Source organism: Sapajus apella, unplaced genomic scaffold (assembly GCF_009761245.1).
Source record: "Sapajus apella isolate SASKATOON/1434 unplaced genomic scaffold, GSC_monkey_1.0 scaffold125, whole genome shotgun sequence".
NCBI lineage: Eukaryota > Metazoa > Chordata > Mammalia > Primates > Cebidae > Sapajus > Sapajus apella.
Genome location: NW_022437065.1, coordinates 4,128,165 through 4,151,999, shown reverse-complemented (window position 1 = coordinate 4,151,999; position 23,835 = coordinate 4,128,165). Strand labels below are relative to the sequence as shown.

Below are 23,835 nucleotides of genomic sequence, written 5' to 3'. Positions count from 1 at the left end.
CCACTGCACTCCACTCTGGGCAACAAGAGTGAAACTAAAAAGAAAAAAAAAGAAGAAGTGACAGCTTGGTGCACCCTGAATTCATGTGGGTTTTTTTTTTTTTTTCTTTCTGAGATGGAGTCTCACTGTTGCCCAGGCTGGAGTGCAGTGGTGTGATCTCGGCTCAACACAACCTCTGCCTCCTGGGTTCAAGTGATTCTCCTGCCTCAGCCTCCGGAGTAGCTGGGACTACAGGCGTGCACCACCATGCTGGCGAATTTTTGTATTTTTAGTAGAGACGGAGTCTCACTATGTTGGCTAGGCCGGTCTCGAAGTCCTGACCTCATGATCCGCCCGCCTCAGCCTCTCAAAGTGCTGAGATTACAGGGGTGAGCCACTGTGCCGGCTTTCGTGTTGATTTTCAAAACCCATCTCTTCAAATAGAGAGGACATTAAAAAGATTACAATTTCCAGAATGTTGACAAATGCAGTCATAGCACTCGTGTAGTGAACAGCTTGGGTTCTTGGGTAAGTGGTGAGCAGCATATGCACTTTTCTTGACTTGACTGCCTCATAGTCTGGCAGGAATCCGTGCCTGTTGTGACCAGCTCAGGACGGTTCTGCGGGCAAGGCAGGCCAGCAGAACCCGCATTTGCAATTCAGCCTGCAAAGCCTTATTCTTGGAGCCTATGCTAAACGAGCTGCTGATCCTGAGGCGGACGAAACAGTCAAACGCCATTCGTTTCCACTGCAACCCTGAAAAAAGCTGGGTTTGGTAGGGCCCCTAGGTGGGATTTGGTAGCCCCGCCCTCAGGCACGGCACACCCAGAGGCCACGCATGCTCGCTGCAGGCCTGGCTGGCCTTTGCCCTTGCAGTCAGGGGGAATACAGTTGGCCAACCCCCAACCTGAGAAAGCTCAAAATCCCCTTTCCCAGCTACTGGCTGCCTCCTTCCCTCTTGGCCATTAGTCAGCCCTGAAGTGTGCAGCCCATAATGATTTCCACACCTAATGGAATCATCCAAGCTGGAGCCTCCCTGCCCCGATCCCTGTGTCTTCCGGACATTCTTCCCACAAAACCCTAAGAAAAAAGGATTGTGTGGCCTCCTGGGAGATTCACAATGCATGTTAGCATATGAAAGACTCTGAAAAGTCCAGCACTGGAGAAACCGGTTTAACCTTTTTTTTTTTTAATCCTCGGATTTTACAAATTTATTTGTCCACAAACACCCCCTGCTGCCCCTTTTTCCCCTACCCTTCCCCTAAAGTTCCTTTGTGGCTGGGGCCACCCCTGGGAATAACTGTGGAGTAAATGAACTGGATCTTTGTTTTAAACGCCTCCCAATACATCTCAGACCTCAAGAACCACCGCCGCCCCTTGTCTTAAGTCTCTTTCCCATCTCCCTTCTCTCAAGTCCTGCCCACCTTCCTGAATCCTAGTGTCCCCAGGCCCCTGGGGAGGAGGAGGAGGATTGTGGTCGAAAACAAAGGACTTGAGTATAAAGAGTTACCCCGCCAGGAGAATTGGCCCGGCTCTTAACTACTTAGCCAGTGGATGTCTCTCTAATTCAGGCCTTGCAGGCACTGTTGCCTGGAAGATGGGGGAAGGGGAGGGGAGGAGGTATGAAGCCCTAGAAGCTTCGGATTCCTAGTCTTCTCACGTGAGGACCCATGTTAATTCTTGCTTCTCTTTTCCAATGGACGCCCGTGTGACAAGAGCAGAAATCCATACCATCCTCCCCTCTGGAGTGGCACGTCCCTGTGTTCTCCCTGGGGCCATCTCTGGAGGCAATCTGCTTCTCCCATCCTCCACTGGGATTTTCACCTCTGCCCCCCACCCCTCTCCCTTACCACAAACACCCTCAAGCCTAGTTAAGCAAACTTTCTCCCTCTGGCCAGGTCAGTCCATCTGTAGGCCAAACACCACGTGCTGGACCACGCTGAGCAGGAGACAAGAGGCTAGGAGAAACCCCAGCTGCCAGCCCACTCCTCCCACCCCACGGGAGGAGAGGCTGTCGGACAGGGAGGCGTTGGCCAGCCCCCCAGTGGTGTTGGCCATCTCTTCCACCGGGACCCTAGGAGCCAGCAGCTTGGAGAGGAGGCTGCTGAACCTGCTCACAGTGGTGGCCACTGGTTCTGGGGACGGGCCTGGACTGGACGTGGTGAGGTTCAGCTCTTCGGGGTCCACACAGAGGCCATCGGAGGAGCGCCCAAAGGCCACCTGGCTGAGGTCCAGACCGGCCACGGAGCCCGGAGAGGTGCATGGCACGTCGGTGACACGCCCGGAGCCCTCCATCCAGTCCCGCAGCCACTCCAGGCGGCAGTCGCAGCACCACGGGTTGCGGAAGAGGAAGAGGTGGCCCAAGAAGAAGCCAGGCTGGAAGGCGGCCCAGGCGAGCACGGTGAGGCGGTTGCCATTGAGGTGCAGGGCAAGGAGGCCCGAGAGGTTCTGGAAGGCGCCCTCCTCCACGAAGGCGATGCTGTTGCGATCTAGGTAGAGCAGCTCAAGCTCGGCCAGGTCGGCGAACCAGGCGCGCGCCACGTGGTCCAGCGCGTTGCCACCCAGGTTGAGTGTGCGCAGGCGCCGCAGGCCGCGGAAGGCATCAGCCGGGAGCTCGGCCAGCAAATTGTCGTTGAGCAGCAGGTGCTCCAGGACGCTGCAGTCTCCGAAGGCGCCGGCGTGCACGACACGGACGCGGTTGGCCTGCAGGCTGAGCGAGCGCAGGCGACGCAGGCCCTGCAGCGAGCTGGAGGCGACCGCCTCGATGCGGCCGCGTTCCAGGTGCGCGTGCGTCAGGTTAGTCAGGCCGCGCAGCGCGCCCGGCACGCGGCGGAACAGGTTGTCGAAGGCCGAGAGCTCGCGCAGGGCCGGCAGCTCGGCCAGTAGCCGCTCGGGCACGCTGAAGAGGCGGCAGGCGGCCAAGTCCAGGCGGCGCAGGCGGCCGAGCGCCACGAAGGTGCGCGCGTGCAGGTAGCGCAGATCGCCGTTGTGCGCCAGGCGCAGCTCGGCCAGACGTGGCAGACCCTTGAAGGCGCCAGGCGTGATGAAGGACAGGTTGTTGTGGCGCAGCGACAGGCGGCGCAGGGACGGCAGTGTGCCGAAGGCCCGCTCGCCCAGGAAGCGCAGGCCGTTCCGGTCCAGGTCGATGGAGACCGCTTCGCACGGGAACTCGGCCGGCACCCGCAGGAGTCCGGCGCGGTCGCAACGCACAGAGCAGCCGCGCTCCATGGTGCTGCAGGCGCAGGCGGACGGGCAGGCGCGCGCGCAGGCCCCCATGGCCTGGGCGCTGGGCAGGCCAAGGACCACCGCTACGGGGATGGGGCGGCGTGGGGGTGGGGGGAGGTGTTGGGAAGGAGAAGAAAAGAGAAAAAAGAAGCAACAGTCAGCCAAAAGTCACCCCAGGAAAATTCCTGCCTGCCCTGGCAGCAGGATGCAGGCCCTCCACCGAGTTATCCTGTGTCCTGCACATGGCCTCTTCCCACCTCTGCAGCCTCACACGGGTTTATCCACCTAAGACACCCGCTCCTTTGCTTTCCAGTTACCTTAATCAGCAAAACTACCCCGTTCTAAACTCCCTCCTGCCTGTACCCCCCACTTGTGTGCTTCTAGTGTGGCAGGCCAGCTGTCACTCATGCAGGCCTCCGTAACAACTCTTTCAGCACTGACCGAATAGTTAAATATTAAAAGCTGGCGGGTCCCAGTGGTTGACGCCTGTAATCCCAGCACCTTGGGAGGCCGAGGCGGGCGGATCACCTGAGCTCAGGAGTTCACACCAGCCTGGGCAACATGGTGAAACCCCGTTTCTACTAAAAATACAAAAATTAGCCAGGTGTGGTGGTGGACACCTGCAATCCCAGCTACTCGGGAGGCTGAGGCATGAGAATCACTTGAACCTGGGAAGCGGAGCTTGCAGTGAGCCAAGATCACACCACTGCACTCCAGCCTGGGCGACAGAGCAGTACTCAGTCTCAAAAATAAATAAATAAATAAATATTAAAAGTTAAAAGATCCAGTGCCGTTATACAAAGGCTGGGAGGTAACAAAAGCCCAACAAGAGTTTTGCCCAGGCCTTTCCTGGGTCTTATAGCATGACAAGATAATGAAACAATTCTTAACAGGACCCATTTAGGATTAAACAAGTTTTACTGGGGATCTAAACTCCCCAGACCTCCACAAACAAGTTTATTGGGGGTCTGAACAAACTCCCCAAACCTCCATGATTTAGCAGGAGACAAGATATGGGTAATCACCCTGGCACCTGGGCCCATCTAGATTAAGTCAATTTATTGAGGCTCCAGAGGAAGGTCTTCAAAACTCAGATTTTAGTCATAGATTAGAAGAAGTTATTCACTTTTGTCTTTAGATGAATGCACACTTACACGTAGACATATAGCTTAGAAGGTATATAAGTTCTGGACCGGGCACAGTGACTCACGACTGTAATCCCAGCACTTTGAGAGGCCAAGGTGAGCATTTCACCTGAGGTCAGGAGTTCGAGACCAGCCTGGCCAACATGGCAAAACCCTGTCTCTATTAAAAATACAAAAATTAGCCAGGCGTGGTGGGTAATCCCAGCTACTCAGGAGGCTGAGGCAGGAGAATTGCTTGAACCCGGGAGGCAGAGGTTGCAGTGGGCTGAGATAATGCCATGGCACTCTAGCCTGGGCAAAAAAAAAAAAAAAAAAAATTATAAGCTCTGGAAAACTTTGTAATTTTGAGTTAGCCTATAGATAATTTCCAGGCCTCCCTGTAACCAGTTACAGAAATAATAACTCCCTCTTTTCCTAGTTCATCTGCATCTCGTTATTGGGCCATGAGAAATAGCAGCCCTGCCCTCAGTTTGGTCGGGGAACACTAGAATGCAGCCTTAAGGGTTTGTTGTCTGCAGGCTTGGGGGGATCTCCAAGTGCATCACTGTAGCCTACTCTCTAGACCTGCGCTGCCAAATACAGTAGCCAGTAGCCCCATGGGCTACTAAGCATTTGAAATGTGGCCAACCCAAATTGAAATGTGCTATGCATATACAAGACACACCAGATCTCAAAGACTTAATACAAAAAAAGAGTAAAATACTGCATCCATGATTTTTTTTTTTTTTGAGACAGAGTCTCCCTCTGTTGCCCAGGCTAGAGTGCAGTGGTGCGATCTCGACTCACTGCAACCTCCACTTCCTGGGTTCAAGCAATTCTTCTGCCTCAGCCTCTCGAAGAGCTGGGATTACAGGCATGTGCCACCATGCCTGGCTAATTTTTGTATTTTTAGTAGAGACAGGGTTTCACCATGTTGACCAGGCTGGTCTCGAACTCCTGACCTCAGGTGGTCCACCCGCCTCGGCCTCCCAAAGTGCTGGGATTACAGGCATGAGCCACCGTGCCCAACTGCATTAATGATTTTTATACTGATTACATGTTACAATGGTATTTTAGATTTATTGGGTTAAATAAAATATTAAAATAATGTTAACTTTAATTGGGTTAAATAAAACATTAAAATAATGTTTATATTTACCTTTTCTAATGTGACTACTGAGAATTTTTAAACATGTGGCTTGTGTTATATTTCTGTTGGTGCTACTATAGTTCCTCTCACCAGAAGAATAATTTCTGAGCACCCCCACTGAGTAAATTATGCCTCAAGGAGAAGGGAGAATTAGGGAGCCAGAGATTGGGAATAAAAGAAAAGCCTATCAATCAATTTCTGTTTTTAACAGTCACTAAAATTCAGCCAAAAGGACAGCATACTAAATAAAATAAATGACCTTCTTGCACATCTCAAAAGAATTAATTATAGACACTCTGCAGTTAAGTTCCATTCACCAATCCTTGCCTGCTAGAAACTTTTTAAAATCATCACAGAAGAGTAAGTTGCTTATGTTACTTTCATTCTGAGCATTTGAATGGAAGACCAGATAAAGACTTCAAAAGCCAACCAGTAGACTTGCCACCTCCAGCAAAGTAGAATGTCATGAGGCTGGGCAGGGTGGCTCATGCCTGTAATCCCAGCACTTTGGGAGGCCGTAGCAGGTGGATCACCTGAGATTAGGTGTTCGAGACCAGCCTGGCCAACATGGTGAAATGCTGTCTCTATTAAAAGTACAAAAATTAGCTGGGCGTGGTGGTGCACACCTGTAATCCTAGCTACTCAGGAGGCTGAGGCAGGAGAATTGCTTGAACCTGAGAGGTAGAGGTTGCAGTGAGCTGAGATCATACCACTACACTCTAGCCTGGGTGACAGAGTGAGACTCCGTCTCAAAAAAAAGTACGATGTCGTGGCCTGCTACCCTGTGGAAGCCAGAGGCCCCACGCCCAATCTTGAGGACCAATGGAAAAGGCAGCATGGTAGATGCACAATGTTTATTTCGTGGCCAGGGACAGCTCTATCTGAAATTCCTGCAGGGAAACAAATGGTATCCAGATGTAAATATGCCCACTGATTCCTAATTTCTGCCCCTCCTCATCAGTACTCCTGAATTCCTAGCAAACACCTTTGGCCTGCCGTTCACTTCTTCCCATTCGGTACACATTACCCGGCCTTGCCTACCTAAGTTCCTGCAGAAACCTGAAGGCCCCAAAAGGGATGTGTATAATATGCTCAGTGCCACCTCTGTAGCTCTGCTTGGTTTCCAGTGTCTTTTCAGGTCATCTGTTATGGACACTCCATGTTTTCTAAGCGGCTGAGAAGTGGATCCAGCCCTCTCAGATGTAGCTGAAGAGCACTCAGGTCTTTGAGCAGCCCTTCAGTTGTAAACTGGAGCCACTTCAACATTCTGATGTTGAGGATGCTTGACTTAGCTTTTCCATCTCCCTAAAAACTGTGAGATAGACACAGCTTCCAGCCAGGTTCTTGGGCTCTGTGCTGAGCCTGGCTGCAAACAGGGCTGCTGCTGGGCTGTTACAGAGACAGGGCCAAGAATATAACCCTAACTCCAGGCCTCAGCTGGAAAGAGGCGGAACCTTTTTCAATCAACCCTTCCAAATAGGTCAAGTAGAAAGCATCAGGTTTCTTTACAAATAGTCCTTCATTCTACTCTCTTCTCCTTTCTAATTAAGAAAAGTACACTTTCAATCATTTGACTCATGTTTATACCCCGCAATAGCTAGCATTGTTCCAGGCACACTGTATGGCTCGGTAAATGTTTGTAGAATTAAATGATGCCTTCCTTTTACGGATTCCTCTATTTATTTTAAAAACTCTTTGTTGGCCAGGCATGGTGGCTCATGCCTGTAACCCCAGCGCTTTGGGAGGCCAAGGTGGGCAGATCACTTGAGGTCAGAGGTTCAAGACTAGCCTGGCCAACATGGTAAAACCCCATCTCTACTAAAAATACAAAAATTAGCCGGGTGTGGTGATGCATGCCTGTAATCTCAGCTACTTGGGAGGCTGAGGCATGAGAATCACTTGAACCCAGGAGGTGGAGGTTGCAGTGAGCTGAGATTGCACCACTGCACTCCTAGCTCTGGGCCACAGAGCTAGACTCTGTCTCAAAAAATATATATATATTTGTCAAGGAACTCCTAGGATTACAACAGGCAGGATACAACCAATTTGTATAATGCAAGAGATCAGAAACGTAGCTGCCTACGTTCAAAAAACATATATGAGAAGAATGAAAGCGAAGCTTTTCAATGTACACCCCTTTTAGCCTTTTAAACTTTGAACCATGTGGATGTAGTACCTATTTCAAAAAATAGATTAGAGTTTAAACCTTAATTAAACACTCAAGAATTTGTCACTATTAGAGACATATTTTTAGCCTCTGAAACTTTGATAGCCATTAGGAGGAATAACTAATTTACTGGATTATTTAGTGAAATTTAAATTAAGCCAAGGCCAGGCACAGTGACTCATACCTGTAATCCCAGCACTTTGTAAGGCTGTGGCAGGAGGATCGCTTGAGCCCAGGAGTTTCAGACCAGCCTGGGCAATATAGTGAGACCTCCGTCTCTACAAAAAAATAGAAAAATTAGCCATGCACAGTAGTGTGCACCTGTAGTCCCAGCTGCTCAGGAGGCTGAGGCAGGAGGATTACTGAGCCCAGGAGTTCGAGGTTACAGTGAGCTATGATTGGACCACTGAACTCCAGCCTGGGCAACAGAGCAAGACCTTGTCTCCCTTTAAAATAATAAATTAAGTCAATTAAATTCTCAGAACTGACAGCAAAACTGTATTGGTTTATCTGGTATGAAGACTAAGTAATATTTAGTGGGCCAGAAAAGCAAGGTACCAAAAAAAAACATTATTTTAATAATATATGTGGATGAGTTCTACTGTGATCATGGCAGAGTCACTTCTATCAGACTAACATTCCCACTGCTAGCTATGGTAGACTCTGGACAAATGTTTTTTTAATTGTTTTAGCCAGGCATGGTGGCTCATGCCTGTAATCCCAGAACGTTGGGAAGCCAAGGTGGGCAGATCACTTGAAGTCAGGAGTTCAAGACCAGTCTGGCCAACATGGCGAAACCTGTCTCTACTAAAACTACAAAAAAAAAAAAAAAAAAAATAGCCAGGCGTGGTGGCACATGCCTATAATCCCAGCTACGCAGGAGGCTGAGGCAGGAAAATTGCTTGAACCTGGGAGGCAGAGGTTGCAGTGAGCTTGGATTGTGCCATTGCACTCCAGCCTAGGCTGCAAGAGCAAAACTCTGTTTCAGAAAAAAAAAATTGTTTTAAAGCACCAGAGAACAACCAAAACAAGCAATCAGAGTCAATGCAACCCTTGAAGGAAGAGATACAAACTAGGTGAGAGGTGTATCTAACTGATTTTTCTCTTAGGACATTTTTTTTTTTTTTTTTTTTTTTTTTTTTTGGTGAAACAGGGTCTCTTCTCTCTGTTGCCCAGGAGTACAGTGGTACAATCTTGGTTCACTGCAGCCTTGACCTCCCTGGGTCCAGGTAATCCTCCCACCTCAGCCTCCCAAGTAGCTGAGACTACACGTATATACCACCATGCCCAGCTAATTTTTTGTAGAGACAAGGTTTTACTATGTTGCCTAGGCTGGTCTTAAACTCCTGACCTCAAGAGATCCTCCCGCCTCGGCCTCCCAAAGTGCTGGGATCACAGGCATGAGCCTCTGTGCCTGGCTCTCTCAGGGCATTTTCAAGTCCGCACAGCACATGGGGAGTGGAGCTCAAGCAGAAAGCAAGTTGAAAACTTAGAAGTCAGCATTTATAGCTGCCACAGTGGCTGGAAATTGAGGAAGGAAAACATGGAAAAGAGTGAGCCTCAAAAGAGGAGCCACAAAGTTAGTACACAGGTTCCCCTTATGTCCTTGGCTGAGTCCTGAAGGGCATATGTGTGGGATGACTCCAAGGAGCCCAAGGGGCAAACAAGAACTAAACACCAAAAGACCTAAACAGATTTCAGCAATTACCCAGTGACAGGAGGCAGTTTAAGAGGTCAAGGTCCAGTCCAGGCACAGTGGCTCACACCTGTAATCCCAGCACTTTGGGAGAGCAAGGCAGGCGGATCACTTGAGGTCAGGAGTTCGAGACCAGCCTAGCTAACATGACAAAACCCCATCTCTACTAAAAATACAAAAAAATTAGCCGGGTGTGGTGACACCTGTAGTCCCAGCTATTCGGGAGGCAGAGTAGCTGAGGGTACGGGATTATAGGCAGAGGTTGCAGTGAGCTGAGATCACACCACTGCACTCTAGCCTGGGCAACAGAGCAAGACTGTCTTAAAAAAAAAAAAAAAAGTTCAAGGTCTGCCAAGTTAGAGGAGCTTGCCAAATACCTTGAGCTTTCCACTGAAACCCCAAAGCACCATGCCTCAGGAATGGAGACCATTTCCCAGGACTAAGGGCAAAACTCAAGTAGGCCTACCCTTAAAAAGCCTGAAACCAAGCCTTTTGGGTAACAAGGTGATCTGCCAGTAATTTAACTGAATACCAGAACAAAATTCTATACTCTTCAACAGAAGACAAGAGAATCCAGAGTTTCTACCACTGTCATCCACAGTATCCAGTGTACAACCAACTACTACTAGACATGTGAAGAAGCAGCAAAACATGACATTTATCAAGAAGAAAAAATCAGCAGAACCAGATTCACAGATAGCCCACATGTTGGAATTACCAAGCAAAGATTTACTGTAAATATGTTAAGGAATTTCCAGGAAAAGATGGGTATCATAGGCAAAGACATGGGGGATCTGAATTTTAGAAGAGGTATGGAAACTCTAAAAACAAACCCAGTAGAAATCTTAGTACTGAAATAATACAATAGCTGAAATTTTAAAAATAATTGAACAAGATAAATAGCACATTAGACACTGCAGAAGAAAATCTTTATAAGCTTGAAGAGAGGTCAATAGTTATTAACCAAAGTGAAGCACACAGAGAAAAAGAAAAAGACTAGGGGAAAAGTTATCAAAGCCTCAATGACCTGTGGAACAATTTCAAGCAATTAGACTAATATACATGTATGTGGAGTCCCAGAGGAGAGAAGATAGAGAAGATGGCCAGAAGATAATTGATGACAGTTTCCAAAATTTGATGAAAACAAGCAGCTTAGGAAGCCCCAAGTAACATAAAACTCATTCACACGCACATACAGCACATCATAGCCAAACTGCTGAGAACCAAGGATAGAAACTTCTTAAAAGTATCCAAAACAAAAAGATATATTACATAGAATAAAAAATAGTAAAAGATAATCAGAGTTATGGTCTGAATATTTGTATCCAACTTCCAAATTTATATGTTGAAATCCTAACCCCCAAGGTGATGGTATTAGGAGGTGGAGACTTTGAGAGGTGCTTAGGTCATGAGAGTAAATAATAATGGGATTAGTGCCTAGGCGCAGTAGCTCATGCCTGTAATCCTAGCACTTTGGGAGGCCAAGGTGGGTGGATCACCTGAGCCCAGGAGTTTGAGATCAGCCTGGGCAACATGGCGAAATCCTGTCTTCTACCAAAAAATACAAAACTTAGCTATGTGTGGTGGCACGTGCCTGTAGTCCTAGCTACTTGGGAGGCTGTGATGGGAGGATCACTTGAGCCCAAGAGACAGAGGACGCAGTGAGTGGAGATCATACCACTGCATTCCTGCCTGGGCCACAGAGCCAGACCTTGTCTTAAAAAAAAAAAAAAAAAAAAAAAAAAGGGATTAGTGCCCTTATAAAGAGACCTCAGAGAGCTTCCTTCCCTTTCTGTCAGGTGAGGACAAAAAGAGAAGGGACCTGCAGAATGGGCCTTCACCAGACACCAAACCTGATGGTGCCTGGATCTTGGACTTCCCAGCCTCCAGAAGTGAGAGAAAGAAACGCGTGTTGTTTATAACCCACCCAATTCATGGTATTTTTGTTACACCAGCCTGAATGGACTAAGACAATGTCTGGCTTCTCATGAACAGTGGAGGCCATAAGACAACAGGATGACATCTTTAAATGCTAAATGTAAAGCAAAACCTGGCAACCTAGAATTCTCTCTCTCTCCAGTGCAAATATCTTCAGAAATGAAGGGCAATAGAGATACTTTCAGGTAAACAAAATCTGAGAAAATTCATCTCCAGCAGATCTTCTGCACAAGAAATGAAGACATTCTTCATTCTGAAGGAAAATGCTAGATGAAAATTAGGTCTACAGGAAGGAATAAAGAGCAATGGAAATGATAAGTATGTTACTAAATATAAAAGATTACTGTTTTCTCACCTTAATTGCTTAAAAGACAAGTGACTATTTAAAGCAAAAATAACAATGTATTGTAGAGTTTATAACGTATGTAAATGAAAACTATGACAACGATTACATAAGGGATGAGAAGGGAGGTGAATTTAATTGTACTCTCGTAAGGATCTTATATTAGAGTTGAAGAAGTATAAGATTCATTCAAGGTAGACCATGATAAGGATGCATAGTATAATCCATGGAAAGTGAAAAGAATCTTAACACCTACATCACACCATACACAAAATTCATTTTAGATGGACCGTAAACCTAAACGTAAAAGCTAAAACTTATACAGCTTCGTGGAGATGACACAGGAGAGTATCTTTGTTACTTAGAGGTAGGTAAAGATTTCTTGGGACAAATAAAGAGGAGAAGAAAAAGCAATAACCATAAAATTTTAAATAATAATAAATTAGACTTCATCAAAATGTTTAACATCATTAGACTTCTGCTTTCTTTTTTTTCTTTCTTTCTTTTTTTTTTTTTTTTTTTTTTTTTTTTGAGATGGAGTTTCACTCTTGTTGCCCAAGCAATGGCACAATCTTGGCTCATGGCAACCTCTGCCTCCCAGGTTCAACCAGTTTACCGTGCCCAGCCAACTTCTGCTCTTTGAAAGACACCGCAAAGTGAATGAAAATACGGGCAATAGACCGTGAAAAAATATTTGTAAGTCACATATCTCATTAAAGACTTGTATCTAAAATATATAAAGAACTCCTGGCAGGGCGCAGTGGCTCACACCTGTAATCCCAGCACTTTGGGAGGCTGAGGCGGGCAGATAATGAGGTCAGGAGTTCGAGACCTGTCTGGCCAACATGGGGAAACCCCATCTCTACTAAAAATACAAAAATTAGCCAGACGTGGTAGCACATGCCTGTAATCCTAGCTACTCAGGAGGCTGAGGCAAGAGAACTGTTTGAAACTGGGAGGCGGAGGCTGCGGTGAACTGAGATCAAGCCACTGCACTCCAGCCTGGGGAACAGAGCGAGACTCTGTCTCACAAAAAAAAAAAAAAAAAGAAAGAAAGAAAAAGAAAGAAAAGAAAGAAAGAAAATATATAAATAATTCCCAAAACTCAGTAAGAAAATAAACAATCCAATTAATAAATGGGTAAAACATTTGAAGAAACATTTCACCAAAAACGGTAGAAGATAAATAAGCACATGAAAAGATGCTCAACATCATTGGTTGTTAGGGAGATGCAAATTAAAGTAGCCACCTATTCGAACGACTAGAAATAGAAAGACTGGCCATACTGTAAGAAGACAGCAGTCTGCAGCCCAGAAAAGAGCTATCACCAGAACCCAACCATGCTGGCACCCCAATCTTGGACTTTCAGCCTCCAGAATTGTGATAATAAAAATTTCTGTTGCTTATAAGCTACTCAGTTTATGGAACTTTGACGCAGTAGCCTGAAGGGACTAGAACAGGTGCAAAGTGTTGGAGAACATGTGGAACCATTGGGACTCTCTTACAAGGCCAGTGGAATTGAAAACAGGACTTCCCCACTGGAAACAATGAGGTTGTTTCTTTAAAAGTCAAACAAATGCCTACCTTATAATCCAGCCATTCTACTCATAGGGAAATAAAAGCATATGCCTATACAAAGACTTTGGCAGCTTTATTCTTAATAGCCCAAAACTGGAAACAACGCAAATGTCCATCAATAATTGAATGAGCAAACAAATGATGATATAGCCATATAATGGAATACTACTCAGCAATCAAAAGGAATGGCTATTGGAAAGTTCTCAAAAGAAGCTGTACAAATGGCCAACAAACATGAAAAAATGCTTGGCAGGGCACAGTGGCTGACACCTGTAATCCTAGCACTTTGGGAGGCCAAGGCAGGCAGATCATGAGGTCAGGATTCAAGACCAGCCTGGCCAACATGGTGAAACCCCATCTCTACTAAAAATACAAAAATTAGCCGGGCGTGGTGGTGTGCACCTTAGTCCCAGCTACTTGTGGGGCGAGGCAGTGGGGGCAGGGTGGCGCTGAGGCAGGAGAATCACTTGAACCTGGGAGGCAGAGGCTGCAGTGAGCCAAGACTGTGCCACTGCACTCCAGCCTAGGTAATAGAGTGAGACTCTGTCTCAAAAAAAGAATTTGCTTAGGGCTAAGCTTGCTATAGACATTAGTCCATTTAATATGACAGCCATGCAAGGTAAGGATCATTCTTCTCTTCTCATGAAGGAGGAAACTGAGGTTCAGAGTGGTTAAATGATGCCAACCTTTGTTTGTTTTTCACTATACTGTACTATCTCCCACCCCACACACCTAGCCCTTCTGCGCTTTCATTGCTTTAACTATAAACTGAAGAAACTGCATACTATAGTTTGAACATGTCCTCCAAAGTTCACATATTGGAGACTTAAACCCCACTGCAACAGTGTTGAGAGGTGGGCCCTTTAAGAAGTGGTTAGGTTGTGAGGCCTCTGTTCTCATGAATAGATTAATATCATTATTGCAAAAGGAGATTTGTTACAAAAGCAAGTTCAGCCCCATCTTGCTCTCTCACACTTCCACCTTTCGCCGTGGGACGGCACCGCTCGAAGGCCTTCCCTTGATGTGAGACCCTCGGTCTTGGACTTCCCAACCTCCAGAACTGTAAGAAATAGATATCTGTTCTTTATAAATTGCCCAGTCTCTAGTAATAGCAGCACAAAATAGACTAAGACACTGCACTTCCTGGTCTTTGAGAGTCGTTGTAGCTTTCATTTTCCCTGGTTTGACAGCAGGTGTTACCAACCACTGCCTCTAAGAAAAAAATACCCCACTCAGAGCTCCATGTGTCTTGCCGCCTCCTCCCAGCCACAGCTGTTTGCACTGCAGATGAACACTTTGACCTAAACAGAGCTAAACAGATTCTTTCCTTCTCTGTGAAAATGGAATAGGCACTGAATGACTGGTCAGTAAGTAAGGTCATGTGAGCATCAACCTGTCTAGCTTTGGGGCTGGGATTTGTACCAAAGCCATGTGCAGGTCAAAGTTATGGGGGAGCAGGAGCCAAAGGCAAGATGAGGAAGCTGGTGTATTGTTTTAATCAGTTCAGGCTGCCATAACACTCTACCATAGACTGGGTGGCTTACAAACAACAGAAATTGATTTCTCACAGTTCCAGAGGCTGGAAAATCCAAGATCGAGATAGATTCTGTGTCTGCCAAGGGCCCATTTCTTGCTTCATAGACAGCTGTCTTCTCACTGTGTCCTCACATGGTGGAAGGGGCATGGGAGCTCTCCGAGGACTCTTTTATGAGGGCACTAATTCCATTCATGAGGGCTCCACTCTCAGGACCTGATCGCCTCCTAAAGGCCCCACCTCCTGATACCATCGTCTTGGGGAGTTGGGTTCAGTATATGAATTGGGTGGGGAGTGGGGTCACAAACATTCAGACCATAGCATGAGCAGAGAGAGGAATAGATCTGATGTGAGAATCACAGAGATGGAGCTCACAAAGCCCATGGAGAGCAGGAAGCTGCTGGCCAGCCCTCTAGTTCCCATGAGACCCTACTAGAGCTGTTTCTATGACATTTCTCTGGTTCCATTTCGGAAATTCACTAAAGACATCTTTGTGGACAAGTAGATTTCTGTTTGTTGCAAGCAAACCATCTCTGATTGTAGTCGACATTTGACATCTTTTCTGGCTTCCTTTTAAGCACTCTTTCCACATTTAGGGAATTTCCAACATCATAAGTCCTGCCTCCTCAACATGGAAGCCGGAAACTCTCTTTCTCAACTCCCCTTCCAGTTAGGTCTCAGGCATGTGACATAGCTTTGTCAATAAGACACCCAGTGAAACTTGGATTCAGAAGTAGGCAGCAGGCAGAAACCATTGTCTGGCCAGAATGGTGGAAGAGGCTTTTAGGCTTACATTTCTGGCACCCAGTACCCAACATGATTCCTGGCGCAGCCATGTATGGCCACCAATGGCAGTGGCCACAGGGTTTTTGCTGGAGCTCCCCACTTCCTGGTTTAGGCATTGCTCTGGGCAGGGTGGCCTCTAGTAGGAAGCCTGGGAATACCTAATGTCCCTAACCAAACTCCTTCTTGGCTTCAACGACCTAGAGTAGATGCTTTGCAGCAAGAGTCCTGAGCAATGTTCTGAATCAGACAGGCTCCCTGAATCTCTCTAGAACCATCTCCCTCCTCCTGGCCTCTCCTCCTTTTCCTGAAGAACCATGTGATGCAATGGTGGGATCTCGGCTCACTGCAACCTCTGCCTCCCGGGTTCAAGCGATCCTCCTGCCTCAGCCTCCCAAGTAGCTGGGACTACTGGTGCGCACCACCACACCTAGCCAATTTTTGTATTTTTAGTAGAGACAGGGTTTTACCATGTTGGCCAGGCTGGTTTTGAATCACCTGCTCAAGTGATCCACCCTCCTCAGCCTTCCAAAGTGCTGGGATTACAGGCATGAGCCACCGCGCCCAGCCAGTGACCTCTTCACCTTGACAGAGAAAACAACTCAAATTCAGTACCAGGCAGCACCCCTCAACCAAAAGGAAACTCCTCCCCATTCACTGACAGGAAATATATAACATCGAATCAAACACTGTTTAGGACACCCCTGGTTTTGCTGAATCCAAATGAAAAAATAGTCTTTCCCGGAATCAGCAGTGATCATTCCAAAAACAAATCTCCTTGGCCATTCAGAGCTGAGTTCCATGGGAATACCTTGGCCAGAAAAACATTTACCAAATTAAAAATAAAGATTACAGTTTGCGAAAAGAGAAGGTAAAACTCATTTGGCAGTTGCTTAGCAATTTCTCTTCTTGCACCGGTATTTTGGGGAAGGATCCATCTGGAAATTGGAAAAGGCTTCAGTGCTTTTTTTTTCCCCAGCCTGAGGCAGGGAGGGGAAGATGGGAAATGTAGCAGGACTGGCCTGGGCTCATGATAGGTCCCTACTCAGCCAGCCTCTGTCATTACTCCCGGATTCACATGCAGAGCTTTCCAGACCATGCAGTCTTAAAACACTCCCCTGAGGGCACAGCCTCTTGACCTAGTTCTCTCATAAACTCTAAGGACACTAACTCTCCTCCCTGTTCTCTCACACTGCTTTTTTTTTTTTTTAAACAAACAAACAAACCTCAGGCTGGGCGCGATGACTCACACCTGTAATCCCAGCACTTTGGGAGGCCAAGGCAGGCAGATCACCTGAGGTCAGGAGTTTGACACCAGCCTGGCCAACATGGTGAAACCCTGTCTCCACTAAAAATACAAAAAATTAGCTGGGTGTGGCATCACGCACCTGTAGTCCCAGCTACTTGGGAGGCTGAGGCAGGAGAATCACTTGAACCTGGGAGGCGGAGGTTGCAGTGAGCCGAGATCGCACCACTGCCTTCTAGCCTGGGCGACAGAGCAAGACTCTCAAAAAAAAAAAAAAAACTTCAGACAACCTCTGTCTCTCAGTTTCCTCATCTGTAATGTGTAGACAGCTATGGGGGACAGATGCATCTCATTGCAGATAAATGTGAAAACACTGACCCAAGCTAGGCGTGGGTTCTATAAACCATTCTTGTCACAGGATTTAACCTCATCAAGGCACAAATCCTTCAAAGACCATGTGGAGGCCAGGGGCAGTGGCTCATGCCTATGATCCCAGCACTTTGGGAAGCCAAGGTGAGAGGATCACTCGAACCCAGGAGTTCAGGATCAGCCTGGGCAACATGACAAGACCTCATCTCTATGAAAAACAGAAAAATTAGCTAGGTGTGGTGATGTACACCTGTGCTCCTAGCTACTTGGGAGGCTGAGGTGGGAGGATTGCTTAAGCCGGGGAGGTCAAGGCTGCAGTGAGCTCTGCCTGTGCCACTGTACTCCAGCCTAGGTGACAGAGTGAGACCTGTCTTTAAAAAAAAAGGATTGGCTGGGCACGATGGCTCACGCCTGTAATCCCAGCACTTTGGGAGGCTGACACAGGCAGATCACAAGGTCAGGAGTTCGAGACCAGCCTGGCCAACATGGTGAAACCCCATCTCTACTAAAAATACAAAAATTAGCTGGACGTGGTGGCGCATGCCTGTAACCTCAGCTACTCGGGAGGCTGAGGCAGGAGACTCGTTTGAACCCTGGAGGCAGAGGTTGCAATGAGTCAAGATCATGCCACTTCACTCCAGCCTGGGCAACAGAGCAAGACCCTGTCTCAAAGAAAAACAAAACAAACACACACACACACACACACACAAAACACATACACACAACCCCTGACCCTCTTTGAAGACTCATAGTGTAGAGCAAGTCACATGTGAAAGACCCTTTAAAGCAAGTTAAGAGGTTCAGATATTATGCTGTGAACAGCGGGAAGAGCCCAGGGGTTAACATGGGGGAAGGAGGTCAAGGTATGTGCACCTATGCATCTGAGAAGTGGAGCACTTCCAGGAGCCCTGTGTGTCCAGAGGAGAATTGCTCTTGCCCCAAATTTCCCTGCTGCGAGCCACTTCTGATTTCCCCAAGGTCTTGTTTTGTGAGGCTCACTTAGTCATTTTTCTTTTTTTTTCTGGTCAAGGAGGTAGGGCACTATCCCTGCCTGCTTCTCGGGAACATATTGTCCGTATTGCTTGTGCCTTGCAGTCAGAGAAATATTCTCTGTGCTTGCTAGAGTGTGCTTTAAATTAAAGTGCCAGGGGATGTGGAGATGGTCATTAATTTTAAGTGCATCTATTGTTAGCAAATGATATCACTGCTGAGCTCTCCAACTTGTCACAAGAAGTCTGGATATATTTTGGGTTTCTGTAGCAGGGACAGTTCCTGTTTTGCAGTGTGCAGCTATGAATACTGTCTGCTTTCTGTGAGGAATGATAGAGCTTTTGGTGCACGTTTAAAATGATACTGGCTCTTGGAAGCAAACATTCTGTCCCAATGAGTCAATCAAGTTTCATATCCTTTCAAGGTAGGAGGAATGGCTAGAAGTTGGCTTTTGGCTGGGCGCGGTGGCTCACCCCTATAATCCCTGCACGTTGGGAGGCCAAGGAGGGCAGATCACCTGAGGTTTGGAGTTCAAGACCAGCCTGACCAACATGGAGAAACCCCGTCTCTACTAAAAATACAAAAATTAGCTGGGTGTGGTGGCGCATGCTGTAATCCCAGCTACTCAGGAGGCTGAGGCAGGAGAATCACTTAAACCTGGGAGGCAGAGGTTGCGGTGAGCTGAGATCGTGCCATTGCACTTCAGCCTGGGCAACAAGAGGGAAACTCAGTCTCAAAGGAAAAAAGAAAAAAAAAAAAAAGAAGTTGGCTGTTAGTAATTATATAAATATCAACTTCTGTTCTTTAGAGCCTCCTCGAGGTAGGAAGTCCTGTCCTATTTATCAAAGTGTTCCACGTGCCTTGCTCCAATTTTTGTATTGCTTATTTATTGAATCTCCTATAAAAGAATTTTCTCAAGGACAAAGACCATGCTATCATATTCCTCATAAATATCCCTCGAGCATATTGAAGGCACCCAGTGTATGCCTGTTGGTTGAACGGAGCAAGTTCTGGTTTTTGAAGAGGTGGAATAAAGGGAGGAAAACTCCATTACTCCTGTTTTAGAATGATCTGGTAAAATATTCTCTACCATGCCGGGCGCGGTGGCTCAAGCCTGTAATCCCAGCACTTTGGGAGGCCGAGGCGGGTGGATCACGAGGTCAAGAGATCGAGACCATCCTGGTCAACATGGTGAAACCCCGTCTCTACTAAAAATACAAAATATTAGCTGGGCATGGTGGTGCGTGCCTGTAATCCCAGCTACTCAGGAGGCTGAGGCAGGAGAATTGCCTGAACCCAGGAGGCGGAGGTTGCGGTGAGCCGAGGTCACGCCATTGCACTCCAGCCTGGGTAACATGAGTGAAACTCCGTCTCAAAAAAAAAAAAAAAAAATTCTTTACCAGCATCGCATACAAAGGTCTGTTACATAGACCATCATATCTCAAATAATTAAATTCACTTGAGGGTCAGAAAAAAACAGATTCTTTGTGTAGAATCATTTACTGAAGAACTTAAAGGATTTTTCCTCGGGTTATCTCAGTCAGATTGCAACAGCTAGAGCTGGGGAAATTATTGCATAATGAGTCTTCTTTGTATATTAAAGTGCACATAACAGGGCAAGAACCTTTGAAAAACAACTTCAGCATCCATAATCCCACAGTTCCAAGACATTTTTCATTTTTTCTTTTTCCTTTGGGAAGGTGGTTTCTTTAAGGGACTTTTGTTTTTAACTAAATGAGCTTAAAATAATGTGATTAGAAACCACTGTAGACCGGGCACAGTGGCTCACGCCATAATCCCAGCACTTTGGGAGGCCGAGGCAGGTGGATCACCTGAGCTCAGGGGTTCAAGACCAGCCTGGGCAATACGGCAAAACCATGTCTTTACTAAAAATACAAAAAAAATTAGCCAGGCCGGGCGCGGTGGCTCACGCCTGTAATCCCAGCACTTTGGGAGGCCGAGGCAGGTGGATCACGAGGTCAAGAAATCGAGACCATCCTGGTCAACATAGTGAAACCCCGTCTCTACTAAAAATACAAAAAATCAGCGGGGCATGGTGGTGCGTGCCTGTAATCCCAGCTACTCAGGAGGCTGAGGCAGGAGAATTGCCTGAACCCAGGAGGCGGAGGTTGCGGTGAGCCGAGATCGCGCCATTGCACTCCAGCCTGGGTAACAAGAGCGAAAACTCCGTCGCAAAAAAAAAAAAAAAAAAATTAGCCAGGAGCGGTGGCTGGTGCCTGTAGTTCCAGGCTACTCAGGAGGCTTGAGGCACAAGAATTACTGGAACCCAGGAGGTGGAAGTTGCAGTGAGCTGAGATCATGCCACTGCACTCCAGCCTGGGTGACAGTAAGACTCTGTCTCAAGAAAAAAAGAAAAGAAAAAAAAAACACTGTAGCTTTTGGTTATCACACCAATGAATTCATATCTGAAATTAGAATAAGAAATTCACCAAGAGGACTATTTCATATATTCGGCTCAGGAGTTTTGCTTTAGGCAAACAAAAATCCCCACCACCTGCCATCAGTGAAACCTGAGCAGAAGTCCAGATACAGCTGTCCCAGAACCCACTTAAAGACTCTATGGGTAGAAGTTCTGTGGCTTCCACACCTCTTCCCACCCCTGCACCCACCGGCAGGAGAACTCACCATGCAGAAGCAGGACCAGCATCCCTTGGCCCTTCATACACCCGGCGGCTTAGGACCACCCAGCCATGGGATCCCTACCTGAGGGGAGAAAGGACAGGTCACCCAGTGCCCAGGAGGGCCCCGTGAGAACCCTCCCATGCCTCCGCACTTCCTCCTGCATGCCTTGCCTTTCTTTCTTCCTCACATTCCTTCCTCCTCAACCACCCAGGTGTTGAGCTAAGAGAAACCAGTAACAACAGACAATCAGAAACTACCCGCAAATGGATGGATCTATCAGGAAACCCTTCATCAGGCTACAGCCCTGACAGCAACTCAGATGGCATCACTCACAACCCAGCAAGGAAATGGACGGAGAGGAAACCTCTGCAGAGAAGGGTTAGTGAATGGTCCTCAAAGGTTGCTTACCGTCCTGGGAGTCTGCCTGGTCCTGCTCCTCTAAGGCACCCCTCCACTCCCCCAGCCTATCCATCTCCCAAGTCAGGCAGCCACAGAGGCTAAAAATGGTCTGAGAGAGAAGTGGAGGTGGGGTCGCGGGGACGGGAGCGAGGGGTGAAGAGGAATAGTGGCTTGTGCAGGTTTGAGTGCTTATTTCTCTTTCTCCAGATTTAATGGCAGGAAAATCCTCTGTATCAGATGAGGATTAACAGAGATGAAAGAATGTGTCTGCCTTTCGAATCACTAAAGCCAGTGACAGATTTTGCTGACATACCAATCGGCTTTAGCCCCAGGCCTTGACCACCCTGGCCCTCTCTCCATCTGCCTGGCCCCTTTCTCTCCTTAAACCCTCCCGAGGCCCCATCCCCTTCCCTGACCCCAGCCCCAGCCCCAACCCGAAGCAATATGTAGCCTGAAATTGGCTTTCTGCCACCCAAATAGCATTATCAGCATTTTCAACAAGGACGCATTACATAACTTGGAGAGCTGGAGAAGGGACAGGACAGCTTAAAATATTTCCCCAAAATGCAGGCTGCTGATATCCTTTCTTTGAAGTGGTTGATGGTGAATGATCCAAAAGCAGACTAGAGAGAGGGTCCTTCCACTACAGGACGGCTAGAGGTTCCCACTGAGGTTAAGGCTGGAAGCGGTGGCCTAAGGCAGTGGGTCCAGGGGTCACCTTCAGAATCTGGCTGAGGTTTCTAAAACCCACCAGGACTCAGTTTAGGCCCTAGCTACTCAGAGTGTGGCCGGTGGACCAGCAGCAGCACCTGAGAGCTGGTTAGGAAAATAGTATCTCAGTGCCTTCTGCCCCTGCCCCAGACCTGTCGAATCACCATCTGCATTTTCTTTTTTTTTTTTTTTTTGAAAAGGAGTCTCACTCTGTTGCCCAGGGTGGAGTGAAGTAATGAGATCTCAGCTCACTGCAACCTCCGCCTTCCGGGTTCAAGAGATTCTCCTGCCTCAGCTTCCTGAGTAGCTAGGATTACAGACGCGTGCCACCACGCCCAGCTAATTTTTTGTATTTTTAGTAGAGACAGGGTTTCACCATGTTGGCCAGGCTGGTCTTGAACTCCTGACCTCAAGTGATCCACCTGCCTCGGCCTCCCAAAGTGCTGGGATTACAGGTGTGAGCCACCGTGCCTGGCCAGCATCTGCATTTTAACCAGGTTGGGAGGAGAAGGGGATTTCTGTGCCCGGTAAAGTTTGGAAGGCCCTGTTTTAGGAGACTGATGGAGTGGGTCTGATCAAAATGAGGGCAGCAGGGGGGGCCTGTTTCTCTAGCCCTTCTCGCCAGCAGTTCAGGTGCCCCCACATTCTCCTGGCCCCAGCAAGCCTTTGCTGTCTGCTAGGACAGCAATCCCAGGTATCCATGGCAACCTGCCAGGTTCTGGCCATGCAGGGCTTGGTGAGCCAGTGCTGAGGGGAGGAAGCCAGGAGTTCCCTTCCCACAACAAGGGTTCTGGATGCGAATCTAAGCATCTCAGGCCACCATGCCCTGGGGAATTTTTGTTTTCTTCCATTTGAACCTTGAAATCCAAAATGTGGCTAAACTTGTCTAACCTGCTGGAAAGAGGAGAATACTAGGATGTGGTGGGGATGTGGGTGGGGGAAGCCTCTCAAATGACATCTCTGTCCCCAGGGTTGGACTCACCTCGCTTATTAGATGACAGTAATGGGTAGCCTTCTCATTGTGACCACCGGCATTAGAGGTGGTCCCTGTAGCCATCACTCCAAGCCTTGGACCAATGAAGCCCCCACTCCCCCAAAGCACTCCAGAGGCCGAATTGCAACTGTCACAGCCAGCCTGTCTGTACCCACAACCTTTGTTTGCAGGTTTTTGGGTCGATCTTGGCTTCCACCTTCTCCAGGCCAGTGGGCCTGGTGCTCTGGCACTAGGATCCCACTAAGGAAGACCTTCTCCCCAATCTGTGAATTGAAACACTTCTCCCAAGTGGAAAATAAGGAGGCTTCAGAGACTCTTGGCATAAAAAGGAAGGAGCCTATCCACCAGGCCTGCTGGTGTCACTGACTTGGGAGGATGAACAGCCCTTAATCAAAACCTTGCTCCAGGGAGAAAAGCAGGTGGGCCGGGGTTGTTACGGGAAATGTGATTGACTGACATCTCCTGGGAGAAACTTAAAGATCAAGGTGGGAGAAAGGCCCTTCCTTTCAGAGCCTACTCCAGCCACTCATGGGCTGCTGGGGAGGTTTTTGTTTTGTTTTTCTTTTTACGTTTTTAACTATACTAAGTTCTGGGGTACATGTGCAGAATGCGCAGGTTTGTTACATAGGTATACATGTGCCATGATGGTTTGCTGCACCCATCAACCCGTCATCTACAATAGGTATTTCTCCTAATGCTGTCCCTCCCCTATCCTCCCACCCCCCAACAGGCCCCGGTGTGTGATGCTCCCCTCCCTGTGTCCATGTGTTCTCATTGTTCAACTCCCACTTATGAGTGAGAACGTGGTGTTTGGTTTTCTGTTCTTGTGTTAGTTTGCTGAGAATGATGGTTTCCAGCTTTATCCATTTCCCTGCAAAGGACATGAACTCATCCTTTTTATGGCTGCATGGTATTCCATGGTGTATATGTGCCACATTTTCTTTATCTAGTCTATCATTGATGGGC

At 47.5% G+C, this 23,835-nt stretch overlaps 1 protein-coding gene and 1 long non-coding RNA gene across 2 annotated transcripts; one reads left to right on the top strand and one right to left on the bottom strand.

The window, feature by feature from the left end:
- Positions 1-336: 336 nt before the first annotated feature.
- Positions 337-21,501, bottom strand: NYX (nyctalopin). Its single transcript, XM_032261681.1, has 3 exons — positions 21,174-21,501; positions 20,769-20,846; positions 337-3,287 (listed from the first exon to the last, which is right to left on the bottom strand). Exons 2-3 carry the CDS (start codon positions 20,803-20,805, stop codon positions 1,879-1,881), a joined length of 1,446 nt encoding a protein of 481 aa, XP_032117572.1. The 5' UTR covers positions 20,806-20,846; positions 21,174-21,501; the 3' UTR covers positions 337-1,878.
- LOC116539073 lies at positions 14,175-23,485 on the top strand. The gene is made up of 3 exons (XR_004263910.1): positions 14,175-14,262; positions 20,977-21,143; positions 23,040-23,485. It is a non-coding gene; the product is annotated as an uncharacterized LOC116539073 (long non-coding RNA).
- The last annotated feature ends 350 nt before the right edge of the window (positions 23,486-23,835 follow it).